Source organism: Clinocottus analis, unplaced genomic scaffold (assembly GCF_023055335.1).
Source record: "Clinocottus analis isolate CAN_PGR_092001 unplaced genomic scaffold, fCliAna1.0.p SCAF_13, whole genome shotgun sequence".
Lineage (NCBI taxonomy): Eukaryota > Metazoa > Chordata > Actinopteri > Perciformes > Cottidae > Clinocottus > Clinocottus analis.
Genome location: NW_027175854.1, coordinates 15,186,212 through 15,207,261, shown reverse-complemented (window position 1 = coordinate 15,207,261; position 21,050 = coordinate 15,186,212). Strand labels below are relative to the sequence as shown.

The 21,050-nt window shown below is 45.3% G+C and overlaps 2 protein-coding genes across 3 annotated transcripts in view; both read right to left on the bottom strand.

Annotated features, from left to right (window-relative positions):
• Window positions 1-12,703, bottom strand: part of erbin (erbb2 interacting protein) — a 43,461-nt gene extending 30,758 nt beyond the window's left edge. For both annotated transcript variants that reach the window (XM_068574278.1, XM_068574279.1), the window contains exons 1-2: window positions 12,549-12,703; window positions 3,970-4,044 (exon numbers count right to left, since the gene is read on the bottom strand). The gene's annotated coding sequence lies outside the window, so the exon portion shown is untranslated. The remainder of the gene's footprint in view (window positions 1-3,969; window positions 4,045-12,548) is intronic.
• A 765-nt stretch (window positions 12,704-13,468) lies between these two features.
• nln (neurolysin (metallopeptidase M3 family)) lies at window positions 13,469-20,981 on the bottom strand. Its single transcript, XM_068574347.1, has 13 exons — window positions 20,823-20,981; window positions 20,134-20,387; window positions 19,785-19,933; window positions 19,421-19,525; window positions 19,109-19,211; window positions 18,870-19,030; window positions 17,840-17,975; window positions 16,892-17,258; window positions 15,734-15,935; window positions 15,450-15,636; window positions 15,043-15,171; window positions 14,632-14,768; window positions 13,469-14,536 (listed from the first exon to the last, which is right to left on the bottom strand). The coding sequence occupies exons 1-13, from the start codon at window positions 20,864-20,866 to the stop codon at window positions 14,375-14,377; spliced, it is 2,136 nt and encodes a 711-aa protein (XP_068430448.1). The 5' UTR covers window positions 20,867-20,981; the 3' UTR covers window positions 13,469-14,374.
• Window positions 20,982-21,050: the final 69 nt, after the last annotated feature.

Below are 21,050 nucleotides of genomic sequence, written 5' to 3'. Positions count from 1 at the left end.
AGCACGAGACACAAGAACCCACAATGAGGCAACACAATGAAAATAACGTCGCCACAACCGCTCTACATTAGTGTTCTCGGGTTAAGCTAGGCCCGACTAACAGGACACACACACACACACAATGTGTGGCGCATTATGAAATTAATGGATTATTTCACCTGCTTGGTATTCCACGCGACAGCGAGGAAACACTTGAAGGCCTCGTTTATTGACGAGGTATCACGGACATTAGCGGCCTGCACTTGAGAGAGTGCAGCGCTGCTTTAATGAATGAACTCGCTGCTTTATCAGCGGGGAGCTGTGCAAAGCACTCATCATCAAGCCCCTTCCCCCCCACTCTCCCTCTCTCTATATGCATGAGTATTTCTTCCTCCCTTCTCTTGCCATTTCTATCACTCCATGTCCCAATTTCCACATCGGCTCCAATGGTTGAGACGACTTTCCGGGGCCCAAAGAGGGCCCACAAACCCACAGAAAACTCAATGTGACAAGCGAAGGAGCTGCAGCGCGATGACGAGCAGGTCTGCTGCTGACCCGCAGGGAAGGGTTTGCATAACCGTTTGCGAGGAAACGTTTCTTACCGCTCCCCTAAAGGCGCAAAACATGAAATGAGAGGATTTGGTCAAATGGCTACAGTCAAGCAAATCATTTTAGATGTTCTCCGAGCGGACATGGGTTTTTTTGTACATACCAAAACAAATAAAAATATAAAAAGCCATAACCCAGTCCATTTAGGTCAGACGTGTTTCAGGGGGAAAGTCTGGATCTTTGGAGAGCAGTTTCTTCCTCATTAAAAACCTAACGAGGGCAAAGGAAGAGAGAGGGCCCTGCTGGTTATAAATAGCAGTCTGCTCAAAAGAATCCCCTCAGCCGGTAGGATCTTAATTAAATATGAGATCCAGTTAAATACGAGCCCATGAGGTTCATTTCTGCGAAGAGGAGGACTGCACGTTGACATTAGTTCTTATTAACAAATGACACAATAACAATGAGGGTAATGGAGTAGAGTTCAGGTTCTGTAACAGTTTGCTTTCATATATTTATTCATCTCTGTTTTTCCACTTATTACTTATTCAGTTTGTTTTACTTGTATATTACATTTTTTAATGCATGAATGTGTAGCTGCTCATGTAGATATATTTGTCGGTGTATATGTGGGAATGTAAATGTATACACAGTCGTTACCAGCTAAACTATTAGTACTAATATTACGGTTTTGTTTTTTTATATTTATTTTTAAGTCATGGTTTCGTGTTTTCAGAGGTTGCACGTCTAGGACTGTTTTGTTGTGTTGAAAATGCAAAAATAAATTTAAAAAATGCAAAAAAGCAGATTTTAGGATCATGTTGAAACTTAAAAACTACTCGAGAAAGATGAAAAAGTTGAAGGCACATAAAAAAAGGTCTGCCTGGAGGGGAATAAAATCTAATGTTTGCATACTTAATAATAATAAAATAAAACATTGCCATGTTAAACTTATGCATTTAAAAGTCTCTAGTGCCAAATAATGATCTTAATGCAGACAATACCCACTGGCCATGGCCCACTAATGATAATGTTACGTCAGCTGCTAAAAACAGCAAATAACAGAATGCCTTGCAAAAGGACTATGACCGAGTAAACTATGATAATAATAAACTACATTTGTTTTAACTAAATATTAACAATGACGAAGAGAAAAAGAAAAAGTCTCTATTTTGGTGACTTCTTGAACGTCCGTCATTGCTTTTCGTCCAAATTCTAAATGAACCATCCAGCTGCAACATTAACTGAGTCGGCAACGCGCTGTTATTCATTGAAACAGCGTGAAAGCACAGCGTCACTCATTCGTAACTAAAATCCCTCCCATGTGACCAGGAGACCATGTGACCGTCACAGTATATTTCTGAACTTACAACAGTTCTTTACACTTGAGAGTGGTATTGAAAAAGGCAACAACGCATCACCTTGAAGGCAACAACGCATCACCTTGATGGCAACAACGCATCACCTTGATGGCAACAACGCATCACCTTGAAGGCAACAACGCATCACCTTGAAGGCAACAACGCATCACCTTGAAGGCAACAACGCATCACCTTGAAGGCAACAACGCAGCACCTTGAAGGCAACAACGCAGCACCTTGAAGGCAACAACGCAGCACCTTGAAGGCAACAACGCAGCACCTTGAAGGCAACAACGTAGCACCTTGAAGGCAACAACGCATCACCTTGAAGGCAACAACGCAGCACCTTGAAGGCAACAACGTAGCACCTTGAAGGCAACAACGTATCTCCTTGAAGGCAACAACGCATCACATGAAAGGCAACAACGTATCTCCTTGAAGGCAACGTGTCTCCCTGAAAACCGTTGAATCAGGAACAGCACAGCACACATTTCTAATCATCCTCGTCCAAGAAGGAAATAGAAAGTCACAGTTCATCATTTTCAAAATGTGTCTATGATTGTAGACCCGTGTGGACAAAAGAGAGGATTTCCCATGAGACGTGCGCTCCTGCCCTCTAAACCGTTAAATTATATATGATATGACCTCCAATTTATGCCTCCGTCCACTCGAACCACTTATCCAATTTGGCCGTCCCAGCTGATATAGGGGCGAAGGCAGAGTGCATCCTGGGAATTCACAACTACTACACGTTCGAAGACCGCAGTTAACCCAACAAGCATATGAATATAACACATTTACATTACTTTCACTATACTTTTGGGACTTTTCCAGGCCTGGAAACAACCATTTAAAAAATTCCATGACTTTTTCAGGTTGTCCATGGCCCTAAGAACGGCTTTGTAAGAACGGAACTGGTTTGTCTGCCATATAGTAAAAATCCATGTGGCGCCGATAAAAACTGGTCGAGCGCCCGCACCCACAGCCGATAAGCACAGCTACTGCGTGTGAATGAACCATCATCATCATCATCATCATGGAGCAGCACATCCACAGTTTTCTGCCCGTGTAATTAGGTGTAAAACAAATATCCACATCACAGCCGAGGAGACGAGGATGTTGACCTTGGTTTAGCTCCAGTTCCCTTTAACACACACACTTGATGGCGACGCCTCCAGCGGTGTGAAAGTTATGCAAACAGAGCCGCTGGGAGGCTACAGGTCGTCAAACAAGGAGACGTGGATGCAAAAACTGACAAAGAAAAATCCTCGTGCTTTCAAAGCCAAACCTGTTTCCCGTCAGTAGAAACCATAGCAGCGCTATTTGGAGGGGAGCTCCGCCCTGTTATAAGTGCGGCGAACGTCTGTCTCGATCCTCCTCCTCGTTGAGTTGGTCCTCATTCATTTTGCATCACTCGTCTGTCAGTGAGGCATGGTCTGAAATAGCCGTGACCCCATTTCAACCCTTTTAAAAGATGCAGTGGGATGCTGCCTGCGCCGCGGAGGTGCTTTGGCAGGTGTGCCGTGTCTCTTGCAGCCTGCAGGTGAACGGGGGTTGGGCCCTCCTGTTGTTTCTCGTGACGAGCCGCGCTAATGTTTTGACATTAATGCATCACTTCCGCGAGACCAAAAAGCGCCGCCACTCTGCCGCGTTGCTCATCCTGGTCACCTGACCAATCTATTGCTTCTGTACATGCGGGGAGATGGATCCTCCTCTGTTGCTCTCATGAAGGCCTGGATCGTGGTCCATGCGTATACTACTCATATGAATAATTTATGTCATATTCATGTCATGTTGCTCTCCTGAAGGTTTCGGCCCTTTTTATCCCTGTAAAAAGGGTTTTACTATCTTTGTTTGGGGAGTTTTTCCTGATCCGATGTGAGGATGGATGGATGTCGTATGTGTACGGCCTGTAAAGCCCTCTTAGGCAAATTTCGTATTCGTGATTTTGGGCTTGACAAAATAAACTGAATTGAAAAACTTTTGCGTTTGCTTCGAGAGGAAGGGGAATTATATCGAAATGTAACTAAAAACACACACATAGGTGTAGCCTTTACCGCGACATCGCGTGACGTTGACGTACCTTGTCATTTAGGACTCAAGCGCCTGGATCCCAGTGGACGGCAGATGATAGATCCAACTGCAACGATTTGCTTATCTGATAAAAAAAAAGGAGACAAAAATGAAATAAAAAGACATGAAACAAACCAGATTTTGAAAAGTATATAAATTCCTCTCTGAATTGTCCGCGCGACGACTCTACGGCCAGCAGAGTTTGAGACGCGACCACTTCGCGATCCCTCATTGATGGCGTTTTATGACCCCGCCCCTTTATTAATGAATTCAACACACAACCATAATGCCGTGCATTGCCCACGGAAATCATAAAATCAGACAATCACCTGATTAACGTTCGATAGCTGCGACTGAACCGGAGGATTCCATTTTATTTTCTAATAAATGTGTTTTTCCCACCGTGAAATGTCTTTATACTTGAGTTTAGCGGTATTATGTAAAACAGGCGTGAAAGTGGCACAACAACACAACCGGAAGAGATAGTTTATTGCAGTACACGCTGGTGTATTGATCATTTGTCTGATCCTCCCTCCGAGAGCCGGTGATGGAAAACTGCATGAAATCTGAACGGACTAATGGGATCAGATGAAGCGACTGGAAGATATCGTCTTCCGTGTTCCACGGTGCACATTAATTAGCGCTCAGATTTAGGTCAACAAGCGGCTCGTTCTCTCCCCTTCGAGTTGAGTCTTGCTCGTTAACGGAGGAAAGCTAACATTCAGTGTACGTTCGAGACGAAAAAAAGTGTTTTGTCAGCAAAATGCTTCTTTGACTACAAAGAGCTCAAATTTAGCCGATACTGGAATAGCAAAGTTATTCCTGCCTGAGGACACAATGCACAGATAGAAGCACATTAAATTAGCTTTTTACCGCCCGTGAACTCTCAGTGGTTCTCATGCATGTTGTGGTAAATTAACAATTAGACAAGAATTTGTGTTACGTAACCATCACGCTTGTTGTCATGTTGCGGCTAAAGCCCGCACTGCGATGGCATCATTAGAGCAACGTGCATTCTAATGCACCGGCTCATTTATATTTCTTTTACTGGGATCTGATCGTTTCATGGAGGTAACTCCGGCTACAGAAGCTGAAGCAGACTTTCTGAAACGCGGCTCAATCTTTTGTTTGTCGGGGTCAGAGCGCGAGACACAACGCAGAGTATTGTCCGTGCACGTCTGGAAAAGTATTAGCTTTATGCCAATTGATCTGAGACAAACAAGAGCCAGATAAAAGACGATAGCATCATCCCGCCACTCTCCCCAACCAGCACAATAGAGCTACAGAGCAGGAACGAGGGAGGGATGTGAAGAAAGAGAGGGAGGAGAAGAAGTTTTGACTTATTCACAGCGTCTTCCAATCAGCTGCATACACAGTGCGCCATTAGTTTCTGCTCCACTTCCTGTGGGGCGCCTTTATCCTCCTCGCCTCTGTTAGAGGGTTTACAGAGTCTCGCCAAAAACAAAAAGTTCCCTCCTCCGCGCGCTGGAATCGTGCATGAGAAGCGTCAATTTTTCAGAAATCGGGGATGTAGGCAGTGGGGGAAGGGGAAGCTGCCGTTGCAGCAAGAGCCTCGTCTCCTCTGCAGCTACTCGCTTCTCACGCTGCTGCTGCTGCTGCTGCTGCTGCAGCAGATACACAGAGACAGCAGGAGATTTTCCTTCACGGCGTGAAGGAAAATCACCTGCACCGCGTCGACATGAGCTGCGTCAACCAGGAAGTGACTCGTCCAGAATAAGATGCATCGGGCATCAATAACCAACATCTAAAAGAAATGGAGCCGATGTCAATTCTGCACTAACGCAACATGTAGCATCTCTCTGTTAATGTGAAAAACTAGTTTAACATGCTAATAGTGATTAGAGGTAGTTATACACACACACGTGTAACACATGATAGAGCTGACAACTCGTGCACTGACTGAGAGAATCTTTTTTTTATAGAAGAAGTGCATGCATTTTTAAAACGTTACAGAAAGAAAGAAGGGATTTCAAGCCTGCTGCATGTTCTGGGCAAGAGGCCGACCGATAATTATATGAAGTAACGATAGTTTGGAGCGGGAAAGCGCAGATTAAAATCGGGCGATATCAGGAATTCCTCACATGATATGATAACATCTAAAACGGAGACAGGATGCTCCCAACAGAGCAGCAGCTAACTTCATCACACTAATAAAAATACAACCAACGACGTTATCGTGCTCTCATGTGAAATATAGTACAGGTACACGCTGATGAGCGGTTCGTTTGCTTTGGTAACGACGTCATTATTTTTCCCCATAACCGGCCTAATTGCACATTAGTAATACCGGATTCTCTGTTCCTCGTCCCGGACCGGCCTGTTCCTGCGCTCTGCCCACAGACTGTGCACAACACAACGCTAAAAATACAGTTGGCTGCGTCTCAGCCTGCCATCAAGACCGAGACACCGGCACTGCTGGGAGAGCCGGGGCGGGAAGGGATAAGACTCACGCAGCAGATAAACACATGTAAACAGAGCAGCACTCAAACTGCTATCTTCCCCCGTGACCTCATGCGTCCTGGAGGCCGAGAACGACGAGGGTTGCTGACCAGCCCGGTGTTCGTGCGGCTCGCTTTAAAAATTAAACGCCGAGAGCCAAAACATGGAGATTCTGTACCGGGCCGAAACCCCACCCAATTAGCCCGTGTGAACGTGAGCCAGGTTTCTTTATTCATCCGCTGAATCATAAGCGAACAGGGAGCCGCGCGCATTCGACACCAAGAACGGCGCTTGCGGGCGATCTCGTTGCTCACGGACGCACAGGTGCGAGTCCACTCAAAAACACAGTGACTCAACAATCGGCGGTGTCGTGGTCAGATGCATGACGGGCCGCACCGCGGGGCCACTTGGATCACTTCGTAGTGAGTGCATGCCGATGTAAACGTTGCGTTTGTGCAAACAAAACATGGCTCTTTTCTGCGTTTTTCTCCGCGCCGCATGCCCTGCGCACCGTGTGCACGTTGATGCTGAAACAATGCAACGTGCAGCCCCACAAACATATTTTTTCTGTTTGTGTTGGCTGCATGTTCCTCTAGAGCGCACATGAATATGGATGAATCCGGCGGCCCAGAGCCCAATTACCGTCCTCCAAAAAAACATCCTCAGTGCATTTCATTTTGCAAATAATTCAGTGATGTCTCATATCTGAACGAGCCAGCTGCACATGTTTGTTTTTTTCGAAGCCCAAATTTCACAGCCATCTTTTGCCCACAACTAAAAGCCACATTGTGTGTTCAATCGGTTACATAACGTTCCTTAATAATATTGCTTCCTCCCCTCTTCCTCGCGGTGAGGAAACCCGGCAGAGGATAACCAGACTGAGACAGAATCATCACGCCGTTGTTCAGCACGTATTTTATGAGTTATATAAAATGCATGCCGATGCATCTGCGGTCTGCTGAGGTATTGTTTGAGCCTGTGCCAAAGCCAGTGCAGCGTTAACACCGGAGCACTTATCGCCCTGAAGTCGCCGCCCCGGCCTTCAGCACATGCAATCAGATATTCAGCATGAACGCAGCTTCTCGCAGAGATATGACGCACGTCTGTCGCTGATATCACAACCGACCATTACTTGCACGGTTTATGTCCCCCGTTGCTAACTGAAAAGGCTTGAAAAACGCAAAAATTGTCTCGCTTTCCACAACAGTAAATCGTGTAAACGTCCCGTGCGTTGCGTGGAGGAGAGAAGCGCTGAGGTGGCGCGCCTCCTCTGTGGCGTCTTCATCCAAACCAGCAGACACCAGAAGGATTTAGCTGCATGAACATGTCTGCTGACGAACAGCAGGGCCGCATGCGGCAGAGACAGATGTTTTCTTAACTAGGTCAAAGAAGAAGGCAAATCATTTGGGAGAAACCGAAGGCACAGATGTATGAACCGATGGAGCGCCGTGTCAAATATTATACGTACCCACGAAGGGCGTGTGGAAGCACGGACTCAGCGCGATGCGGCCCGTCCATCTCGCGTACGAAAAGGCCTGCGAAGCGGCTTCATTTAATATTGATATCGACGGCGGTGGAGATAATATACCTGCTATTTGTTAAGCCGGCTGTAATAGCGAGTGGGCAACAGACCAAGAAGAGAAAAATCCATGAACACAGAGGCATATATCTTTGACTGATTTGTCATAATGAAAAGCAAAGTGGGAGATAAATATTGCGGCAGACCTAGAGACCTTCATGCACCTTGTAAATCACAAATCACCAAGCACACAAGCACGTTGACTAAATACATTTAATATAGGAGACTGTTGGGAAGTGGTGAAAGACGAACAGTTAATGTAACTTCAAGAACTGCGAGGACGAATCGGTCTACAGCGGACGCGTTCAGCACGGAGAGGTGCGTCGGTGCTTTTTATACGGCCCGAGTAAGGTCAGTGGGTCTGCGGCGCTGCTATGAATTATAAATATCAGCTCGGGACATCCCTCGACTGAATATAGCCTGCTCCAGATCCAGTTAGCTGCGCAGCTTTCGGTTCTACCGTCATGAAGAGTGCGCCGCCGAAAAAAAACCCGCAGGTGACATTTGCTCAACCGAGGTCCCGTGCAATCATCACAGGGGCACAAGCATCGGATCTGAGCGGGAAAAAAACGAGAGCGATACCTGCACGCCGCCATCTTGATCACAGCGCTTCCCTGTTGTTCCACAATGGTTTCACCAAAAAAAACTCTAGTCTCTACCTGCAATCAAATCATTCATTGCTTTGGACTATGCATGCTTTCACCTGCTTTTTGTTTTTAAAAAAAGGAGCAGGATAAGCACGTTTTGGCAGCCACACACACACACACACACCTAATCACCAGCAGATTCAGAGAGGTCATGAAAAAGCTACAGAAGAAAGAAAAAGAACACCACGCAGACCGACTCCTGCCCAAACCGGTCAGAGCACGTGCACACTGCGTTTTACCTTAAACAACAGACGACGCGCCAGAGCAAACACCTTCAAAACTGTGTGCAGAGACGTTAGCTTAAAATGTCAACACTGTGTTAAACCCTCTGACTCTCTCTCTCGTAGCCAAACTGGAATACATGAGGAAACACCAGAAATGGAAGCGGAGCGCTCCGTCTTCCCCTTCAGCAACTTTTTAAGCAAAAAAAATGTATGAGCGCATGGACGAGGAAAAGGGCCAGATGCATTTACCAGACGCTATCTTTAGCAACGAGGCGGCAACATTTCTATGGACCTGTACGCCGTGGAGCGGCGGTGTCAAACATACGGCCCACTGGAGGACACATCATCTAAATGATTCCCTCAAATGCACCGCTATTCCCATTTGTGCACTTTGCCGTCCTAAAAAAGCGCATCAGGTCATACACAGATACGTTGTTGTGGACATCAAAGTGTCCAGGTGTTGTGTTTTGTCTTCAAAGAAAAGAGGCCAGCGAACTTGGAAGGGGTGGGGATATAATATTCAGCGCCATTATCAGACTCAAACATGGCGAAACATTCAAGAGCGTGCAAGGACAACGGAGACCAAAAGATGAATGAATGGTGGACGGGTTTAAGATGATTTAAGGGGTTTTATTTTGTCGTGACTGAGAAATAGGATCGTACATTAAGCACGAACGCTGTCAGAATGTTTCGTCATCTCACTCTGGATGGTGTGAGCTCAAACTAGTTCAACGCCACTCCTGCCGAGGTTTCTGGGGAGTTTGAAATAACAACAATGAAGCCGCTGATGCCAAGAACTTAAAAGAAATATCAAAAATGTAATTACTTGGGGGTGGACCTGCAAAGTGACATCCTCCAAGTTATGTTAAAATTGTGTTTCTTACAACAACAACAAAAAGACGAGGCTTTTAGATCTGCAACAAACTATCATTTAGTCTCTCGACTAATCTGCAGATCGTCTTCATGTATCATTTGGGCTACAAATGCCCGTTTCATTTAAACTTAAAGATAATAAATGCATCATCACGACAAACAGCTGAACGGATGGAATCAAGTAACGCAACAGAGTTGGGCTTTCTTGCTGGAAAAAATAACTACATTTAAATAGTTTTACAGAGAATTATTAAAACAGTTTGTCTGTTGTTCAAGTCTGTCGGCTGTTTGAGGGACTCGTTCTTTTTCCGCTCCATCAGGATCAGGAGAATAGTCTCTGAAGCCAAAGCCATGATTGACAGTAAAACAAAAACACACACACACAGACACACAACACACCTGCTCAGAGTGACGGAGAGCGGCTGCTTACACACAACAAAACCTGAGGCTCACAACTTGCCAAACCTCTTCAAGAACAAAAACAAAGAAACACTCTTTCATCCGTCCGTACGTTCAAGTGCACCAACTCAATGCATCCGGCATAACTTTGCTTCGGCTGAAACAATTCCACCTGACAATAGTTCACCTGTAACTTCCTGCAATGTCACGCGTGTGCTTGTGCTTCAACCGCGTGCTCGCCGTTTCACGTCAACAAGCTTCCTCCTTGTCTACACGTTGCTCCTCTGTGAGCTCGTTTCTCTTCCTTTTCAAACTCGGGGGAGAGAGAGAGAGAGAGGAATCGTGCACTTATATGGTCACGCCAGTCAGGACTGTTAAAGAAGACGGAATCAAGCTTCCCAATCTGCTATAACACATCTAACACACACACAAAAAGCAATTCCACCTCTCTGACCCCGTCTCATGAAGCCAAACTGCCTCGACTCATGACATCCCATCGGCTCCCAGTTCAGGATGAGCTCTCGTGATGTCGCTTTTTAACTGGAATGACATCAGCTTTAGCGCATGCAGGTAGCATCTCAAGTGTGTTCAGGAGAACATGAGGGACCATTGCAATGCGTAATCTAACAAGAGTTTTGTTTGTCAGACTCAAAGAATGATGTAGAGATATGGGGGAGGAAAAAAAGGCCATTATGGACTTTGGATTAACCATCACGGACATTTTTTTGTTGGCCTGTAAAGATAAGGGAAACACGGCTTTGCCGCTTTTGTTGAAGGCCGTCGGCAAGTCGTCGCCTTTTTTCCATCTCCGGGTAGCACGGCGAGCTACCGGGCGGGTGTTATCTGTAACAACACCATTTCTTTTTTGGCACCGATGTGAGGAAAAAGAGCAGGTAGAGAGCCCGGATACGGCCGGCTGTAAATCATCACACGAGGAACTTAATAAATTAAATGTTCACCGACAGGCACGGACTGTGATTTACCCCATGTACATACTGAAGCCTACGATTAGAAAAGGAAGAAAAGTGCAATGGAGAAAAGTAGTCAGAGAAACTTGGTATGACCCAAGTTTAAGAATTTACTACAAACTCCAAAAGGAAGCACAGAAGATAGTCATTGTCTCAGATTAGGGGCCCACAACATTGTCAGCTGATATGGGTTAGTCTTTGTTTATGGGATGGCCTTTGGAGGCTTATCAGATGCTGTATCTGCGTCACCGGATGACGATGCCACGCATCGAACTCAATGTTTTAGCTTCAATGAAGCGGAAACCGTCTCCGCGTCTCAGCAACACTCGTCCACACTTTAAACTCCAATGATACCCGCGGAGTTTGTTAATGTTTATACCCTTTAAGCATCATAAAAAAGCCCATCCTGCCACTTATATAGGGATTAGTTGACAGTAGTTGGGTCTGTGTTGGATTGCAATGTCAGATAACAAACAATGTATGTCCAAGTGTGTTGACAATGGGAGCGGTTTGGGTCCAGTGTTAGTGTCATGAGTGAGTTAAACGCCACAAAGCATCTTGTAGACTTGTTGTTTGCACCTGAAGGTTGATTACTTTATATCTGATTACATCTGGGCTGCTTATCTTGACAGTGAAATCAATAAAATACAATACATAGATTGTTGTTTTTTTTCCCAAGTCACCTGATGGACCTGAAATCAAACCCAGAGATTACCTTCAGCATCTATCGCAAATCTTAACAGGATTAAATTACATTACATTGGAGCTAAATGGGGAGAGGAGGGGGGGGGCGTAATCTGATTAGTGAAGTGGTGAGAAAACGAAAACGCCGATATGTTGATCCTCCATCCGAAGGCTGAAGCGCAACAAAAGATGCGACTTCTTCTTCTTCTGCTGCTGCTGCTGTTGTTGTTGCAGTGCAGCTGTTAACGCTACATTGTTGCTACATTGTTGCTACATTACTGATACTTTGGGGTTAAACTGTAAATACTCCCCGCCACACCACTACACCACCCTCCAAGTTATCGGCTGATAGTTTTTTTTGTGAATCGCACTGATAATCTGAAAGGCTCAAAATCGATAATAAGCAACGTTGAAAAAAAAAGAAAAATGGGGGCAGCCATGTAACTACACAGCTGTGGAGCCGACACAACACCGAAAGACAGCTGCTTCAATCTCTCCTTCCCCATTTGGAAAACGCATCCCGGGCAAAAAAAAAAACCGAACAGGAATGTGGACACAACAATTAGCGATAAAACGTTTAAAATCGGTGTATACATTTTTTAAAAGGGGTCCTTAAGCTGTAGGTTTATTGCGTGAGACGCGAGCTCCCGGGACGGCGTCAGAATGGGACCTGAACGCGGCGTAGCTAGCGTGCACGTTAGCGAGGGGGCCCCCGCACACAGGAGCGGTAACTTGCGCAAACAAAAGACACTCACCTGGATTACTGTCGAGTCCGCGGCTCGTGCAAAGGTGTCCGTTGTGGTGGTAACAACAACAAAAAAGGTGCCTCTATCCCAAAAACGGTGTCGAGGAGCGGGCATGAAAGCTCCGCAGCTCGGGCTCCAGGAGGGGTAACTAGTTCAAAACGGGTTTCGCTCGTGTTAGCAGCGAGCTAACGTTGCACCCCCCTCCCCCCTCTCCCCTCTTCCGCCCCCCTTAAAGAGCAACTCGAAGCTGGCCCATTACGCGCAGAACCGTGCCCAAGTTGCTCAACGTCGTCGTCCCCCAATTGTCTTCACGAGCAAAAGTATTTTACCTCACTCCAAAATAGCGACAGAAGAACAAAAATGGAGAAGGGGGGTCCTTCAGTTAAGACTTAATGCCATAAAAGCATACAGAAAAAAATCCAAAATGTCCACGATATTCATTCAGCAAGGAAATACAAAAGGCAGCAAAACGACCTCCGGAAACCTTTTTCCTCTGAAGTGTGCCGCACCCAGGAGCTTTCGGTCATAATTTCATGGTTTTCTTCTTCTTCCTCCTCTTCTCACCGAGCTCTGGAGTCGTCCCGAGGTTACATGGAGGCTCGTTATGAAGAAGCGGTGTCTCTTTCTGTTTTCTTCTTTTTCTGCTTCCCTGCGACCTCTGTGCGCCTTCACGTACCGACGCAGACGATCCTTCCCCTTCCACCGAGCCCCAAACTGATGATGCGTTCAAAGAGATGATGCGTTCAATGTGCTCGCCCGGACACTTTAAAAGTGAATTCGCCCTCAAACCATTTCCTTATCTCTCTCTCTCTCTCTCTCTCTCTCGCTCCCTCCCTCTCTGTTTAATTCCAGGTATTCACACAGACCAGAAGTAGGCAAAAAAAAGAAGACATTTTATTAAATAAATCGACATTCATAAGTACGTTTGCAAACGGCTCAAGCCTTCGTGGCCGCCACTACTAGTCCATTATTTTATTTAATCAATAGGAAATAGTAATTCCCACCGTAAAAGGCGTTATGTCAACGATAACGCAAACATGGTTTTTTTTCTCTCTTCACGCAGACATTTGCGATCACGTGGCGTCCCCTGGTGGACAATACACCGCTGTGCTCCTCTGCATGGGAACTTTAATTAAGCAGCTCCCCGAACACATTTAAACCCTCTTCTTCCACAACATGGGAATTAACTTGTTTTCATCACAGTGGCCTAATTCCTTTTTAAAAAGCAGGGAACTAACACAGATGTATTACAGGCGTCCTTGCCTCGTAACATAAGCAGTTTTAATTAAGATCCTCCGGCGTGTAAGACTTTGTGCTTTTTACATATGTCTGCAGCTTTGACACAGCTTATAATCACTACATAGGGTATATATGTAACTAGATACATGAAAAATCTCCATAACGCGGATACAAATGTGACGCATCGTCTCCTTCCAGCCGTGCAAAACAGGACAATAAAGCTCCAAAAGATGCACTGACATTTGTGTTTGTGTACCACAGCTTTTGAGGTTTCTTTAAAAATACTTTTACAAAAAGGCATTCGTACAGGTACAGTGCAGATAATGTCATTCACAACGAGCCCCACGAAAGACATGTTCACACGTGGCAGTAGAAAAAGTGAAAAGTGCAAAAATAACTCAGACAATAACTCCATTTAGCCGCTTTGTTCTCTTCGTCTTCTGCCATTTAAAAAAAAAAAATGTCACAAGAAGACACCCGTCGCACCGGTCAAGAGAAAAAAAAAGTTGATTTTCATGACTTTTAACCAAATTTCCATGACTTTAACCCAGTCGAGAGAAAAAAAGAAGGGATGTGTGGAATTACAGCGTCTGTGTTTACATCTGCGTTTGCGTCTGTGTCTCCTGCGACTTGCTCAGTCCTTTGCACTGAAAGAAGGCGTCCTGGCACGGCTCGCGTCCGAGGAAGGTCTTCAGCATGTTCATGCCGTCCACGGAGCCGCCCGCCTCCAGAATCACCCGTCTGTACTCTCTCCCGACCTGGCGGAGACATTTTTTTTTTACACGTGAAATGAGACGCATGCTGACAGGTTATTAGGTGCATATGCGTTGTGTGACATGATAGCCACGCCCACCTTTGGATTCATGACGCCTTCCTTCTTAAAGCGGCTGAAGAAGATGTCCATGGAGTAGACCTCGCTCCACAGGTAGCTGTAGTACTGAGCGTCGTATCCTCCGGCCAGGTGGCTGAAGCTGGCGGTCATGTTGGTGCCTGCGGAAATAACTATTGTCATTCACGTTGAAATGGTGAGGGTTATGAGCTATTATGTCCCAAAAATAAATTTAAAAAAGTCCTCTGCAAGCGTTTCATAGAAAAACATAAAGGTTGAATTGCATTTTTTCTCCCCATCCTCAAATAAACACAGTACTGAACAAAATAAATACAAAAACATGCATGTATTTTTTTCCAAATATGCGCTATATTGTCAAACAATTGTATTGAAATGCTGCCGTTGTGTGATAGTGTTGCTAATGTTACACCCGACCTGGCGTCGCAGGAACCCCCAGGATGTCCCAGCAGTGCTTTGCAAACACCTCCGCTGTGTCGGCTCGCCGGCTCGTGTGCAGCGACTGGTCCACTTTGCCGAGGACGACCTGACGCAGGTTCATCAGCCCTGAAGAGGACACACAAGTCAGCAGGGACTCCTCCGGTATATGTATATAGATATATTATATACAGGGTTCATACACATTGTAACCAATGCATTTCCATGATTTAAAACCAAATTTCTATGACTTTGAACCAAATTTCCATGATTTTAAACCAAATATCCATGACATTTAACCAAATTTCCATGACTTTCAACCTTTCAACTTTTGGGGATTTTCAAGGACTTTTCCAGGTTTTCCATGACCGTAAGAACCCTGTACATCTTCTTTAAAAGTGTCTGACCCGTGTTGGCGACTCTGGATGCGATCAGTTTGTCCAGCAGGTTGTCCGGGATCGGGCTGCCGTCCCTGTAGTGGCGAGACATTCTCCTCAGAGGCTCCTTCTCCCAGACCCAGTTCTCCAGCATCTGAGAGGGAACCTCCACGAAGTCCGTCTCCACCAGCGTGCCGCTGAATTCTGAGAACGCGGTCTGACACGAAGCACGGGGAACAAGGTTCGAGCGCCGTCGTATAACGTGCAAAATATCAAGAAACTGCCCGGCGGTGTGCACGGCATGCGTCCCCTACCTTGGAGCAGAGCTCGTGCATCACGTGACCGAACTCGTGGAAGAAGGTCTCCACCTCGTGGTGCTGCAGGAGGGAGGGGCAGCCTTTGCGGGGCTTGGTGAAGTTGGCCACCATGGCCGCCACTGGAAGCCGGCGCGCCCCGTCGGGTCCTCTGCAGCCGGGCTGGAGCCCGAAGCAGGCGGCGTGGCTGTACTTCCCTTCCCTGGGAGAGAACATGTGTCACACGGCTGAAATAACATTATTTGGTCAAAAAAATGCCACTAGTCAATTTTTGAGATTTTGAGCCGTTTTTCTTCCATAACATCTCTTCTTTACGACTTTTCCATCACCAAAAGCGCCCACTTTGGGAGGAAACTGGAGAAAGTTAGCTTTAGAAAATGTCTCACTTATCTGATAGTTACATTCTTTACCTCCTATGTCAGTAGTGTGTCTTGAAAAATGCTGCAAGAACATATTTTTAAATAGTTTAATTTAGCTTCAGGAGCTAACGTTATAGTTTCTGCTGCATATTGTGATGCTTTTGATCAGATATCAGTCATTATCAGTCATAACATGACTTATACAACATGTTATTCCTCCAAAACATGAGGACTTTATTACTTCTTCTATATTGGCAGATTTTTTGAAAAATAAAAAAAAAATCCACTTTGAGGAACCTTTGACTCAGAGAAGTCATTTTCTAACCTGTATCCAATGTTCAGTTTCATTTTCATAAATGTGTGCAATGTATCCATATTTATGGAAGTCTGTTTCTACCTAGAGCGCATGAGCACTTACTATCTCAAATATATGACTCATAATTATGACCTTTCTATCTCATAACTATGACTTGTTATCTCATAATTTCAATTTTATTATCTCATAAATATGACTTTTTTTAATCTAATAATGCCTTTTTAATCTCATAATGACTTTTTTATCTCATAACGATGACTTTCTATCTCATAACTATGCTTTTTTATCTCATAATTTCAGCTTTATTGTCTCACAACTATGACTTTTTATCTCATAATTACGACTTTCTATCTCATAAGTATGACTTCTTACCTCATAATTTTGAGCTCATAATTATGACTTTTTTTTGTGTGGCCGAAGCGAGCTTCCATACATATTTGATAAGTCGAAGCAGAATTAGCACAAGAGGCCCGTTTTCCTCACCTGGGATGCAGGTCCAGGTAGAACTGCCCGATCTCCTCCCCCGTCTCCGCGTCCCGCACTGAGTACAGCGTGACGTGTTCGTGCCACACGTGCGCGCGCTCCACACGCGTGTACGTGAGGCCCAGCAGCTCCTGGTAGATGGCGAGCAGGCCGTCCGTCACCACGTCCAGCGGGAAGTACTCGATCAGCTTGTCCTTGTTCACGGCGAACTTGCACTGCTCCACCTGGTTCATGTAGTAGGGCAGGTCCCAGGCGTTGATCTGCCCGTCGTACGGGTAGCCCATCATGGAGCACTCGCGCTCCTTTAGCGCCAGGATGTACTTCCTCTCCTTCTCGCCGACGGGCTTCAGGGTTTCGTAGAATGTGTCTGTAATGTGTGGAGGGGTCGGGGGGGGGGGGGGGGGGGGGTTGTGTGTTTTCTTATGATTACATCTTAAAATGATTCAATTTAAAGATTCTGCTGAAACGACTCGATACAATGAGAAGTCATTCGGCCCTTTGTCCCACTTTGTGATGCATGATGACGCTTGATCCTGAGCCACACTTCTGTACATTACTGTATGATACTGTTACTGTTTGTTACTTTATGTTACTGTTACGAGATCTTACTGTTAATAGATGTTACTGTATGTTAACGTACGTTACTGTTACTGTATGTTACTGTTACTGTATGCTAATGTATGTTACTGCACATTACTGTATGTTACTGCATATTACTGTTACTATATGTTACCTTTACTGTATGTTACTGTATGTTACACTACATGGGAGGGGAATGTCGAGCAACATTCACTACATGTATGAGGTATAGCGTTTCACTCTTGTAGTTATTTTAGTTATTTTTTCTTCATCTTAAATTACAGACGCGTTGCATGCATGTGTGTGTGTGTGTGTGTGTGTCCACGTGTGTATGTGCCTGAGTGACATGTGATGTCAAAGGTGTCATACCTAAAAAGTCAGACACTTTGCTGGCATTCCCGGCCATATTAATCTCCAGCACGTAGTTTGCATGGCAGCTGTAGCCGAGTAGGTCTGCGGCCTTTGCCTTCAGTTGGATCAACTCTTCAAGGATCGCCGTGTTCACCTGAACAACCAAGAAGAATAAATAACATATGCAGATCAGCGCATGCATGTGATGTAAATCTACGAGTCTGGTCCAGTTCTTTTGTGAAGGAAGGTTGCTAACCACGCGGCCGGCATGAGAAAAGCCGGTCGAATTAAAAACAAGCTCAGGAAAAAAAGTGCTTTAACGCTTCCTTTCCTATCTCCTCTCTCAAAAGGAAACAACACCGATAATATTCAACTTCCTAGTCGGCTTCTAAGTCCTCAGGAATTCTCCTTCATATCTGTCCTCGGCCCTCGTGCTGTTTTTTCCATTGAGGTCATGGAAAAGTAGGAAGGAGCAGACGTGGCACGTCGTTCACTCGTCTCTCTGACAGCAGACGCCGCTAAGCGGCTTCTCTTTAGTCACGCAAGAGCCGACGGACAAACAGGCCTTCTTTTAATTAAAGTCAAGTCAATAATTGGCGTTTTTTTCTTCTTTTTTAAGTGATCTATTAGAAACTGATGCACTTGGTCCAACAGACGGTTTCCTGCTCCTGTTTCACCAGTCCGACACTGTTAATGTTGCAGCAAAGCGGTTTGCATTCGCGGTAATTTAATACGGCTAACAAAGCCGATATCAATGAGATCAAATTACAAAACATTAACGGCATCATTTCCTTTGCGCACGTAGGCAATTTGAATGGTGGACTCCATCACACAGAGATGATTAATGACTGAATGCAAACACATTAATTGGCTTCAAGCCAAAAAATGGCATTTGAATCTTTGAGATTACAACTTTTAAAAGTGTAGCAGCGTCAGTATGCGTGGCTTTATTTCTCCATAGAAGGCTGCAGGTGCACATGCATCAACTGGAGTTAAAAGCGGACGCGTCCCGCTGTGACACACGGATGCATTATCAGACTCCGGTTACCTCTTTGCACCGGCTGTGAAAGGCCGTTTCCATCTTCCTCCGGCTCTCCGGGTTGTGACACCTCTTCATCAGAGGGTGGTAATGGGGATATTCAAGGGTCACTTTGTAGCGGCCGTCTGCCGCCTTGTCCAGTCCGTGCAGATAGCTATCAGCAAGCCCGCCTGCACAGGGAGAGGGCAACCATGTTAATTAAACAGCCAAAGCATAACTTTAGAACACCATGTGCAGAATAAGCTCACCCAACTCATGCTCAGAAAAGACCAGAAAGGTATTGTCCTCGTTCAGATTCTGGTTGAACTCGATGGAAAGTTCACTTATCAGCTTGTAGGTTCTTTTGATTTCCTTGTGAGAGAAAAGAAATAGAAAAAAAATAGTTATGCCCTATTAAAATAGTTCGACTTATTGTACAATTATAGAGTAACCCAATAATCAAACTTCAAAATAAAAGCCTCCGCTTTGACTTAAATTATCCACTTGTCTTAAAAAAAAGGCACAAGTCTTTAATGTAGTATACCTACAGTATATACTGTCAAAAGCAAATATATATATACCTCTTGTATATCTTTAGACAGGTGCAGTCCTTTCCGCTTGCCGTGCGTCACAAGTCTGTTTAAGAGTCTCTTCTCTTCAGGTGAAAGGTTGTCTGGGAGCTTCTCCTGTTAAATAAATACACTTGGTTCATTCATTCCACTTATTTTCATTTATCCTATGATGCATTCCTTGAATTTCCCTTTGGGGATCAATAAAGTATCTATCTATCTATCTATCTATCTATCTATCTCTCTATCTCTCTATCTATCTATCTACCTATCTACCTACCTACCTATCTAAGCCACTTTTTGAATAGAGCAGAAGCAGATTACATTTCTTTCCGATGCTAAATGGGACGCTATCGCGAGGTTCCTTGGCGTGTACCTGCAGGGCCGTGAGGCGCTGGAACACGTCCTCCCTCATGCTGATCTCCACGTCGAACTCAGACAGCTTCTTGTCGGCCTCCGTGCTCGCCGCCCGGACCTCTTTAGAAGGACACACAAACTGGGGGAAGTCCAGGACATGGAGTGATGCTACGGGAACAGAAGGAGAAAACAAGAAGAAAAAAGGCCTTGTGAATGTTATTACAGATTGTACCTTCATGAATCAGCTATAATCGATTGGAAAAGGTGGCATGACAATGAAGGAACATGTCACCTTTAAAAGAACAAAGAGGCTACACGCACACACAATTAAAAATTGCAGAATACCCCCAGCTGCTTGTGACGCTTACACGCATAATCCAGCTTGGCGTGGGCCAGGGCTCTCAGCGTGTTCTCCACGGAAACGCTCTCCACCTGTAGAGACCCGACGTGGTCGTAGGCCGCCTTCACGCGAGCCATCAGGCCATCTGTCGCGGCCCGGATGTCATCCGGGGTCAGGTCCCACCTCAGGGTGTTGTTGGCCTCGTTCCCGGCCTGCGAGCGGTCTCTGGCAGGGAGCACGCGCCCGTTCTGGATGGTCATTCTCAGCAGAGGCTTCGAGACGCTGGAAAAGGAATTAGACACCAACCTCAACGTTTTTTGTTTTTTTTTAAACAGTACTTCAGCACCCTCGGATTGAACCCGACAGGTGGGCCGGGCCTTACTGTAAGCAGTAAATTCCTCAAGGTCAACACTTGAAATGTGCCCCGCATTGCTTCCATGCCGAGCGGTGACCTTTCCCCACTTAGTGTACAGTTTCATGGCCAAGGAGGAGGAACATTAAAGTGTGGAATAATTTGCAAGGATGCGCTGCCAAAAGGTATAAACATCTGAGTGATTAATTTCGTTAAGTGCAAGTGGGGGCAGAGGCCAGCGCGTTGCAACATACATGTGTATGCTAAATAGAATACACAGGAAATAATAATAAAAAAAGCAATGTCAGAGTCTATTTACACAGGTTAATACACATGGCAGAGATCCTGTTGGTCCTGAAGCATACCTGCAAAGCGCCCGGCACACTGCAACTCTTAGTAGTGCACACATGCTGGCGGGGTCATGCACGGCTTGTGTGCTTTTAAAAATTTCGTGCAAAAAAATTAAATGACAAAAGAATAAAGAAGAAGAAAAAAAGCCAACAGCACTTTCTTCTCTTCTTACTGTAGCTCAGTGCGACCTGGTGCTGCTGCTGGTGTCCACAACAGTGTGGAGAGAAGAAGAGAAAAAAAAA